Source organism: Copadichromis virginalis, linkage group LG7, assembly GCF_057382275.1.
Source record: "Copadichromis virginalis isolate Kocher_CV1m ecotype Utaka linkage group LG7, C_Virginalis_male_GT1.1, whole genome shotgun sequence".
NCBI classification, from domain to species: Eukaryota; Metazoa; Chordata; class Actinopteri; order Cichliformes; family Cichlidae; genus Copadichromis; species Copadichromis virginalis.
In genome coordinates, this window is record NC_140624.1 from 33153696 (window position 1) to 33165447 (window position 11752).

The following is an 11752-nucleotide window of genomic DNA, read 5'->3' on the forward strand; positions in this document are numbered from 1 at the left end:
AACAAGAAGAGAAACGTTAATTTAAACAGAAAAAGCGAAACACACAATGTGCTCTATAATTGTGACACACCTGATCACCTGACACTGCAGCTGATCCAACCTGATCCCCACTATTACGCCCCTCTGCATTTAATTATGAGTTATTCATAATTAACATTTCACATGTTCATTGACCTGCTGTGTATTTTATGCTGCACTTTCTGGTGCAAAAGTGGCCAAAGGCTTACCATGCTGATCATAAACAGCCTGTTACGACTGCTTTGCTCTGTCAGAACATGTGTTTTGATGGGTTTTTTTTAAAGCGTCTACAAACATTTGCCTAACAACCTCCCGGTAATCAAACTAATTAAATAAGGGATTAAAATGCTATAGAAGTGTGTTTTAAACAGCATCAGGCCTTACTAAAGAGCTCAAAAAACTATTTCCTTGAATCAGAATCTCGTTTGAATGGCCCACATTCCTATTAAATAATACCAGTTTCTCCAGTTTGCATAATGTTTCCTTCTTCCTTAAAAACATTTTTACAAGAAGAGGAAGTTAAATTAAGCAGAAACACAAAGAAAGAAACAAAAGCTGCCAGATGGGGAAGTTCTCACAGACGCAACCTGTCGCCATTTGGGTTCTTTCGCTTCAAAGTCTTTATAAGCAAGTGTTGGATTATCTCAGCCTCTAGTGGTCATAAGTGGAACTGCAGCGCTGCAATTTCCTTCTGTTTTGTGAGGAGCAGCCAATCAAAAGAAAGTTGGTGCAAAAACATCAGTCCTAAGGTTGACATAAGATAAATAGGGCCATGGACATGCCCTCCAACATGAACTCAAACGCTTTGCAATATAGCATCACTGTGATCTTTAGACTGATCCGACCAAAAACCAAGCTGATCTGATGAAATGTCTACGAGGATTTTGTCAAAGTATCCGGCCTGGAAGGAGCAAAAACGGCATCTTAAAGTGTTGCTTTGTTGGAACTTTGTAGGGGCGGTGTTGTAGCATGTGGAGCAGCAACAAAAGGCACAGATTTTCGCAAGATGATGAGCATGACATGGGGCCAGACGTTGTGTGAACTTAGTAAAAATAGTTAATATAAAATATCTTTCATTAAAATGTCCTGTAGTGTTTGTTAGGTTAAATAATTAAGGTTTTGTTACGGTTAAAAGGAGAAAAAAAAAAAAGGACACAAGCCCAAAGCAGCCACGTCTGAATCACATTTTTATTTAACTTCAGTTGATCGAGTAAGAGTTTATTTATTTCAGATGAAGAGGCAGAACAGAAACACAATAAGACCCCCTGAGGCCAACACGTACAGTATGTCACACTTCTAAACCACCAATGACGAACAGTTTTGAGAAAATGTTCCCAGGACCACGTGCAGGAGAAGCAATGCTGAGGCTGTGAATTTCTCCTGAGTCCAGACTTCAGGAGGACGGACGCACCGATGAGTCTCAGGAATAAAGTGGATTTGTTTTATTCTTCGATTCATATTTTTCAGCTTTCTGTTCAGGAGCACCTGAAATATTCTTAAGGCTGACTTATTTTAGTAAATGTCGTGGCTGCAGGTTCAATGTTTAAAGCCAAATTTCCCGAAGAAAAACAAAGAATTTAAGGTGGACTGAGCTAATATTTTGCAACATTCAGAAGCAGATACTTACAGGAAACAACTGTTTATTTCTGGTTTAATAATCAGACACTGAACATGATCAGATGCACTTTTGAAGTCACAGGAGGAAGCTGTGAAGGTTAGAGGCGAAGCACAGCTGGCGTCCGACTTTGTTTCTGAGGAGTTGCATGGTGAAGTTTTAAACTCTTCAGATTTCAGAAATGAAAGCTACACGGGCAAACTATGGATTCGGTTTCATTTAATGTGCGCTGCCACATGCGGGTGTACTGACTGCATGTGTGTGTGTGTGTGTGGGCGTGTGAGTGCTCAGGGTCGGCAGCGCTGGATGAATCGCGGGTACAGGCAGACGTCTCTGATGTGGTGTCTGTTCAGCAGCCAGGTGAGGAAACGCTCCAGACCCAGACCATAACCGCCGTGAGGACACGTGCCATACTTCCTCTGAAACACACACAGAAGCCTGTTGAAACACACAGCTACCAACAACTACACACATGCAGTGATGCAATAAAGCCAAACGTTAGGGCTCATTCCAGGTGGGCCTTAAAATCTTGACTTCCTGTTTGGTGGTCCTCGGAGACAAAAAGTTTGGAAGCCACTGCATCAGCCATAAGAGAACCACTGTTATCTAATGATAAAGCTGAACAAGGATTTGGTCCCCAAGTCCTGAACTGTCTTTCTTCTGGCTAACGTCGACTAGCACATGTTTGATAACCTTATTCAAGCTAACGTTACAAACTAACTGCCACGTGAGTCGTTTAACTGCACAAAGTAAAGATGTAGTGAGGTGCACAAAACATCTGAGGTCAAACCAGTGTTCATTTACCTGGTCTGTGTACCAGTAGTATGGAGTCGGGTCGATTCCCTCCCTCTTGTATCCCTCCAGCAGCTCTTCAGCGTCCCAGATACGCATCGACCCTCCCACGATCTCACCAACGTTTGGCATCAACACGTCGACCTGCAGCACAGACAAACATACGATACTCGAGGGATCCAGGTAACTCACGTTTTTTGTTTTTGAGACAGACCACTGTGTGTTATACTTGTATAACTATGCATGTGACAAATAAAGAACTTTGAACCTTTACTGTGTTTAATGAATATATCAGATCATATCTTAATAAGGCCGCTGGTTGTTTCCTGACATGCCGCTGTATCACAACTGCCGTTCTGCTGTCCTGCCTTTATTTTTAAGATAAAACATTGTTTTTAGTCACAGATGACCTGCTTTAGTGAAGCTCTACACCTCGTCTCTCACACCACAGGTCACTCACACTCTCCTGCCGAGCCTTTAACTCACTCATCACCAACTTACTTATACTTTAAGTCTTTACCTTTTTACCTACTTAATGCTCAGGTTGAAGTGAAGAGCTCATGCTCCTCTTCACACAGAAACTGTACTTTTAGTGAAGGACATGACCTCCCCGCTCTCTAACCAGGCTTCAGCCACACCGCAGCTGGATCTGTGAGGTTCGTACCGACTCGGTGAGGCGTTTGTCCTCGGTGCAGCGCTGCATGTAGAAAGACTTGATCTCGGCCGGGAAACGACAGAGCAGGATGGTCTCGTTGATGGTGTCGGTCATCAGCCTCTCTGGAGCCTCGGGGATGTCCTGACAGAGGGAGAAATATCGACACAACAGGCAAGTCAAAGAAAGAGAGAATCAAAGAAAGACTTCATGAATATTCAAAATAAAAAACTCTTCAGGTAGGAGAAAACCGTATTTATAAATTGTAAATGATTGCAGAACATCTGAAAAGACCAAAGTTTGACAGCTGAGCTTTTTAACAAGTTGTACAATAGTGCCCTCTACAGGCGTCTCTGAAAACCGCAGCTCTCTGCTACTGACAGGATCTTTGAAGATCACTTTCCTGTTTGTCTGTCACAAGTGTAGGCCGGCTTAGACGTTCAGAGGAGCTGGTGTGAATAATACTTTAAGGAATGAAGATGTGGGTGTTTTTGGAAAATTTTTAACATTTTAATCGAGGGGACTGTTTTAAAACTTAATAAAACATTGATGAATGTTTAATGGATTGTATGCACTCATGAATTTGAATTGTTTGGAATATGTTTGATTATTTTTTTTTTTGATATCAGACGTTTTGGGGACTTTATAAGATGAGCTGAGCAGCTGAATGATGTGCTGTGTTCAACCGTCACCTCTCCGAACTCGTAGTAGGTGCCGTCGTCCTTCTTGACGTCATGCTCTCTGAGCCACTCGATGGCTTCGCTGTAGTTCATCCTCTTGAACGGCCTCTTCGGGGGTTTGAAGTTCTGGAAAAGCCATAGTCACCAAACAAAATATCAACTTTACTACCACACGTGAATGTTATGAGGTCAAATGCTCCAGAATAGTTAGAAAAATGACGCAGGAGCACAAAACTGTCGCTCGTCACGTACAGGGTTGATATCGTAGAGCAGCTCTGCGGCGGGAGATTTGAGCACTCGGTCCACCACGTCACACACCAGGTCCTCAAGTCTGTTCAGCAGGTCCTCAAATGTAATGAAGGGACACTCCGCCTCGATGTGAGTGTATCTGACCATGGAGGACAATAATAAAAACACTGTAAGTAAATGATAGATCTTTGCAGAAAGGCTTTTAAGCTGTAACGTGGCGACTCACTCAGAAAGATGTCTGCGAGTGCGAGACTGCTCGGCCCGATACGACTGGGCGATACAGAAGGTGTCGCCCAGGGCAGGTATGCAGGTCTCCAGGTAGAGCTGAGAGGACTGCGTCAGGTACGCCTGCTCGCCAAAGTAATTGAGGTTAAAGAGCGTGGAGCCGCCCTCCACCTGAGTCTGCACCAGAGTCGGAGGAGTGATCTACACCGGAAAAATAAATTAACGATTATTGTAGAGCAAAGCGATCCTCAGTCTGATGCCGAGCTGTCTGCTCCTTTTCACACTCAACCCTCAAACTTACTGCTGCTGCATATTTTTCAGAATAAAGGAGAAACGGGCCAATCACAAAGCAGGATAAAATAAAACAACCATAACGGTTTGTAGTTATTACCGACTTTATTTCTGAGCGAGCAGCTGTCGAGTGAGACTTCTCTGTACTATTAAACTGCACTTTTATGACTAAAATATCTGTAATCAAATAAACAAACTGAAGAAGTGATTTGAATGCATTTGGATTTGATAAGAAGATGTAGTACCAGGCTCTTATCTGATAGAGGCTAAATCCTTCAATAGGTCCCAGATAAGACAATCAGCTAAAAACTACAAACTTAGGCCACAGACAGATATTTGCAGGTGGAATATGTGACCAGCTACACTCAAGCAGCTGCTTTAAGAAGACTGGAAAAAAGCTATTTAGCTTGCATCTGGCCAGCAGCATCGACTTGACGTGACTAAGGAGCTTTTCAGTTCAGGTGGATCTGATTCCTAATCTGCAAAACTACTCTCAACCTGTGACAGAGGCACAGAGTGTCACTGACTAAAAGTGAGGTCATCAGGTTTGGGGGTTTCTTTCCTTGTTAGAGGTGAAGAAGCAAAAACAAAACAAACCCAACCCCACCACATTTTGGCATCCACAATAAATCTGTGCTTCACCTCGTAGTACCCACAGCTGAAGAAGTGGTCCCTGAAGCACTGTGTGACTGTGGATCGGACTCGGAGGATCTTGGAGACGTTCTCTCCTCTGATCAGCATGTGTCGGTTGTTCAGCTGGACGTCCACGTCCGACTCCTCGTTCAGTAGGTTGTCGGCCCCGCCCGCCGGAGCTAAGCCAACCAGCTCCCAGTAGTCGCCGTGCAGCTCGTGGCCTCCGGGCGCCTGAGAAAAGAAGACGTGGAGAACTCACTGAACATCTCCGTCCTGCATCTGCAGAGCATCTGTAACGGCTGAGGAGGCTCATCAGTGGAAACAGACGGTTTACTAGATTGTTCAGGTTGTTCCTCAGTCATGGTTCAGACTTTAGCAGAAGACAAAGTTTTCTGTTCTGTTCAACTATTAGTTTAACACAACATATTTACTGTACACTGATAAAAATAACAGAAACTCAAATCTCATTACTGAAATACACTTTCAGTCATGCGGTGATTTCTTGTTAGGATGATTCCAGGAAGAACTGTGGGGCATGTAAACATGTTGCTCTGGGTGACCTAGTTTCCTGTGAGCATGCACAGGCAGAGCAGGTTTCTGCAGCAGGTGAGTTTACCTGCTTTCCTTCAGGAACTGCAGTGACGGTCCCATAAATAGCCACCGTGCTCTCTGTGGACAAAACCAAGCCGTTGTAGCACTGGCACTAAAGACAAGAACAACAGAGAGTCGCACTCAGAATCAACTTCAGAAATTAAACAGCTTCTTTTTAAAGCACCAACTTCAAATGAATCACTCCCACCGATTTTGTTAAATCTTTGATTCTCTGCTTAGGCCTGGTGGTAGAGGATAAAAAGAAATGTCTTGAACTACATTCACGGCCAAATGTTTTAGGAGCGGCAGTTAAACGTTTATCCCCCCCAAAAAAACAAACAAACAACTTTTTAATCCCAGGGAGCTCTTTGCAGCTTGTGAATACGTTTCTGATCACTCTGCACAACAACACAGAAACACTGTGAATAAAGACAGAAGCAGCAAAGATTGTGAAAAACCACACCGGTGCCAAACTTTTGGCCGTGACAGGACATGAACATTTAATTTTTAACCATAACATGTAGCTCACAGTGTAGAAAGGTTAAAAATGGGGGTTTATGAAGCTTTACCAGCTGATCGGAGAGGACACACTGGAGGAAACCGGTGCCATCTCTCAGCACAAGGAACATCAGGTTCTTCCCTGGAGGAGACAAAATAAAAAGCAAAAAAACATAATAATACACATATGTTGACTCAAAGTAACATTTTAATTATTTCTATCCTCTTAAAAAACTTAATTTGGCTCAATCTTAAAAACTGAATCTTACTCATTTCTCTCTTTTCACAGTCAGTAAAGAATCTTAAACTTACAAATTAATCTTTTCATTTCAAGTTTGTCATTTTGACATTATTCTTAAATGCAAAATAATTCAGAAATATCCTCGTTTAAGCCTTTAATGCAGCTGTCCGTATTATAAATGAATAACAAGCAACAAATCAGTTTTGAATTCTCTGACTTTGGAATCTTAAATTGAAATGAGAATGAGTAAATACTGAATGGATCGACTGTTTCCTCACCCTGCCTCCTGAGGCGGTGAACCCATCCAAACACTTTGACCCTCTGGCCTCTCTTTTCTTGGAGACGATGGATTTTAACCTGAAATAAAGACAACAATCATCTTTAAATCATCACCAGGAAGAAGAAGAATCAGTGAAATGATTCAGACTTTGGAGTCATATTTATATTTCTATTGATTGTTCAGCTAGTTTGGGGTTTAAAACAAACTTCTGTGTTTCAGCTGCTCAATTCAAACAGCAGCAAACCAGCCAAAGCTTATCGCTCCACACAAACCATTCTGGTTCAGGAATGTCGTCTGTGAACTGTTTTCTATCTACACAAAGCCAGTTACTTTCAGCTTAATCTACTTTCTTTGTTTTTAAACTGTATGTGACTTTTATTCAGAAACGCTGCATCCGCTGCAAAATATTAAAAATGAATGTAAAGAACCAAAAAGTGAAACTTTAAGGAACAGGTTAAGAGGGCTGTTCTTATTTTTTCTCATATATATTATTTTACAACAATTAATTCTCATAAAACGGTTCCCAATAAGGAGGTTTATAAATCTGCAAGCAACCAAAAGCTCAGGCCTTATATTTCAAATTAAATGTAAACATAAATCAAGCATAATGCAGTCATTCAGTGATTTCAGATAGAAACGAAACAAGCTGTTTACTTTGAACTGTGAATCATGCAAAGCTACTCTGAGTCTAACACTAAAAAGATGGAGCTGGAAATGAGGCTGCATTCAGAGCTGCTGTTCTTTGGACTGTTTTTTGCTAACTTCTGTGTTCAAGTTCAATCAGACTTAAAACCAAACTTTATAACAGGAGCAGGAGCCAAAATACAGGTAAAATAAGAAAGACTGACTGCTTCAGCCTCAGGCAGACTGGGATCGTTCTTAATGACGATCTTCTTGGCTTCCTCCAGGTTCTTCTCTCTCCTCTCGTTGTCCTCGGCCTTTACGACAAACACAGCGGAGCCATAATGAAGAGAAAAGCACAAAACGGATGAATCTGTAGAATGTTTTGTGACCCACTGATTGTAGGAAACATCTCGAGGTTAGACACAAACCTCCTTCTTTTCTTTGGCATCGTTCTTTATCTGCTCGCGGTTAAAAGCCTTCTTTGCGTTCTTCATCTGTGTCTTAGAGATCACCGCCCAGCGCTGAGGGAGACGAGGAGGAAAATGAACTGAATCAGTCATTAATAACAGTTAGTAAAAACAGGTGCTGCAGCTGGTACTGGAATAAAACTTGCAAAGTTGGGTTCAAAATGGTAAAGATTGGATTTCTATCCTTGTTAAAGTGATCATCTATAAATATAACCAACCTCTCCCTCCTTCTGGGACTCTACAAAGATGGTGGGGAACGGCTCCTTTCCAGCAAACAACAGAGCCTGTGAAGATCCAAAGACACAGTGAGGTGCTGACAGACATCCCACAATCCATGCAGCCTGAAGCATTTTTACCCGTGCACATCTGAAGTAAACAAACAAGTTACCTTGAGAGGAGTTTTGAAGGGTTTCTGCTCCGTGCCATCTCCGTCTTGGTCGCTGCCACATTTATCTGACACATACAGCTCACCTGAGAAACACCAGCACAGTCGGCTCAGTATTTTCTCAATATGTGCAATCTCTTAAGTTTCTGGCGCTCAGATTTTACCTGCGTTCAAGGCAGGGCTTACTCGTCACTCAAGAGAATTAAAATGCTGTGAGCAAAACACATTTAAAATACTTCCACACATCGGTACTAACAAGGACAAGAAGGAGACGTCACATTTCTCCCACGTTAGCGCCCTCTTATATGAGAATTGAATTTAAACTTCTGCCCCTCATATATAAAGTCTTGCAAAATCAGGCGCCACCATATCTCAGACCTCAAAGTACCAAATTATCCTAGTAGAGAACATTGTTCTCAGACTCAGAGTTTCCAAAAGAGGAATCAGAGACAGAGCCTTCAGCAACCGGCTCCTACACAGGAGATCTTCCTGATAGCTAAAGAATGTCAGACAAAGAGGCAGACACCCTCTGTACTTTTAAGTTCAGGCTTCAAACTTTACTTGTTCAAGCTTATGGGATCAGGTCATCTTGCACCATCTCTCATTTATTCTGGTTCCTTTTAAAAGTGAGTACATCCTCATAAGTGACCGTGTGACCCTTGGGGTTCCCTCTTTAATATTGTAATATAAAGCTAATGAGGTGACTGGTGCAGTACTTTTCACACTTACTACATACCACTGAGCAATGTGATCAGCAAGATTGCATCATGTGTTCAAATATCTGACATGTAAAATAGTCAGCCTCCGGGTAACAACAGGCAATGGTAAAGACTAAGACTGTCACGCTTTTTATCGTTACACGAACTTTACATGTAATGTGTAAAAATCTGCTGTATATTTACACCACATATGTGTGAATTCTATCATAGTGACACCCTAAAATGAAACCGAAAGTACCTTCAGTTTTCTGCTTGATTAAAACAGACTGAAATACAGTCACGGGTTAGATGTTGGTTTGATCAATTAAATAAAAGACGGTGAGATATTCAAATCCAGGTCTGCCGCAGCCTCCTTTTGCTTCTCCACTGCAAACTGACAGCTGCCGTGGCTAAATGTTAGCATATCCTTGCTAATGTTTTCGTTTGTATAATGACTTTCATTGGTTCTGCAGCGGTAAGAAGGGCCGATCGATGCGTGATCATGCCACATATTAGCTCATATCATTCCAGAGACCTGACAGAATCAGAAATCGGCGTTACACAGCAGGCTAACTGCTAACATCTCTGCAACTGATGCAATATTAAAGCCACACATGTCTGTGGGAGCTAGCTAACCAGCTAGCTCACTCTCCTTCCTTACCTACTGAGATCTGTTCCACATCTTTCGTTATCTCCGTCGCCATTTCGGCTCTGTTACTGCAGCAGCAGCCCGCTAAAACTCGCTAGTTTTATATTTAAAGAATACGGAATTTAACCTCCAAAGCCGACGACCGGTATTCACTGCTAACCGGTTACATGCAACTTTGCATCAGCCCTGCTACAGCCTGCTCTCACACACACTGAAGGGAAGAGGGAGGAGACTCAAGTGTGTTTTCATTTCCCAGGCGCTGATTGGCGAGAGTGGAGACGTCAAGCAAATCCAATTGGTGGAATACCGCGTCAGTCAACTCATGTGCCATAACAATGCGACCAATCAGCAACGGGGACTGAAATCAAAGAAGACTCTTGTGGTTGATAATAGTTTTTCTTATTTTGCTTCTTAGTCTATGAATATTTTAATTGTTTGCTATAATCATTGGGGGCAAAGATGCTTCCGCATTTGATGCTATAATTTTTTTTAATTATTTAATGCTACCATGTGCCCATGGTTCCACATTCATAAATGTAATTTTATGAACAGAAAGCCAGATTTTCAGTCAGTGAATCTGTCTGGGTGATCTTGATACCTTTCACCTTAAGTAGAACTATTTTCTACTTTTAAGCTCTGGACAGATTCAATACGCTGGTGTGTTGTGTTTAGATTGAATGTGTTCTGACATTTATAATTTAAGAATTCATCTCTGGTCATGGGCTCTGTCTGTGACAATAAGACATCCCATTCAGTTCCTCTCAGAGAGGTTTTTGTCCATTCCTCACTGGGGATGTCCTGTAGTTTGTCTCTGGTCTCTGACACAGCTGCCGTCACATCCTTGGTGTACCTCTCAGGATGAATATTGATGCTGGCTGAGTCGGGAGCTTCACTGAGACTTGACAGCAAGGTGTAGTTGTGTAGAAACTGGGTGGGGTCCTCTGTGTGAGAGAGCTGCTCCAGCTCAGTGTTTCTCCTCCTCAGCTCAGAGATTTCCTAATGCAAGTTACCCTTAAAGGAAGAAACCTATGACAGAACCAGGCTCTAGAGGGGGCAGTCAACTGTTGGGACTGGTTGGGGGGTGACTGTGAAGAGAGGGGAGGGAGATGGGGGAGATGGGAGAGGTGTTAGTAGTTAAGGGGGGGAATTAAGCTGAAATAGAGGTGGGGGAAGAAGAGGTGACATTGGAAGTAGTGAAAGAAGGAGTCACATATTAAAACTGGAGAATATGTTGTACTTGTTGTAGTGTTTCATCATGGGTCCAGTTTTTACCCAGGTGCTTAAAGCCCTTCTTTACCCTCATGTAACACCAACAGTAATTTCCAACCACTATTTCCTGTTCCTGTCAGTCAAACAAACAGACGACAAACATCTTCTATAAACAGGAATAATGTCATTTTATCGGATTAGAAAACATCTAATCTAGCGTTGATATTACACTGCTGTTTAGTGTCTGGCTAATCTCAGTGTCACCAAAATATCTGCCCTACATGTCAAACAATGAGAGAACTTGAAACAGTAACATCACCTAGCAGCTTATTTTAATTAGTGCTAACGTTGTGTTTGCTGGCTAACATTGCTATTATTATAGTCACAGTTAATTGACTTTGAATAGCTTTATTTCAAAAGTAATTTTACAATTTCACAGCCATTTAGCTGTGTTAACTGCACATGCTGTAGGTCATAAGGCGTGCATGGATCATTTTTATCATCAGCCTCTTATCTTTTGTCCACCACAGGCTTTGCCATGATAAATTGGTCAGTTGACAACCAGGAGCCGTACACCTTAACCTCAGAGGCCAGGACATCCAGGGGCAGTGTGAACACGCACTTGTTTAAATGGGACGCAAGACGGACTATAGAGGGCCACCCCCTTGCCAGACAACCAAGTGCTGTCCCTGTCCACGGCCAGTGTGAGAAGGACTCTCACTAAAGTCAACCCACACAAAGCTGCTGGACCAGACAATATACCTGGACGCGTGCTCAGAGCCCGTGCTGACCAGCTGACTGATGTCCTAGCAGGCATCTTTAACATCTCCCTGAGTCAAGCGGTTGTGCCACAGTGCTTTAAAACCACCACCATCATACCTGTCCCCAGACCTTCCCAAAGCCTAATTACACAATGATTGCCTGAGCCTATTCTTGTTAAATGATGAAAAACTCA

General features: G+C 42.4%; 1 protein-coding gene across 1 annotated transcript; it reads right to left on the minus strand.

Annotated features, from left to right (window-relative positions):
• Window positions 1–1188: 1188 nt before the first annotated feature.
• nars1 (asparaginyl-tRNA synthetase 1) lies at window positions 1189–9824 on the minus strand. The gene is made up of 15 exons (XM_085463104.1): window positions 9601–9824; window positions 8245–8327; window positions 8075–8140; window positions 7818–7910; window positions 7614–7703; window positions 6764–6842; window positions 6316–6386; window positions 5772–5858; window positions 5165–5386; window positions 4233–4432; window positions 4010–4145; window positions 3770–3883; window positions 3090–3221; window positions 2438–2569; window positions 1189–2052 (listed from the first exon to the last, which is right to left on the minus strand). Exons 1-15 carry the CDS (start codon window positions 9641–9643, stop codon window positions 1921–1923), a joined length of 1680 nt encoding a protein of 559 aa, XP_085319230.1. The 5' UTR covers window positions 9644–9824; the 3' UTR covers window positions 1189–1920.
• Between the last annotated feature and the right edge of the window lie 1928 nt (window positions 9825–11752).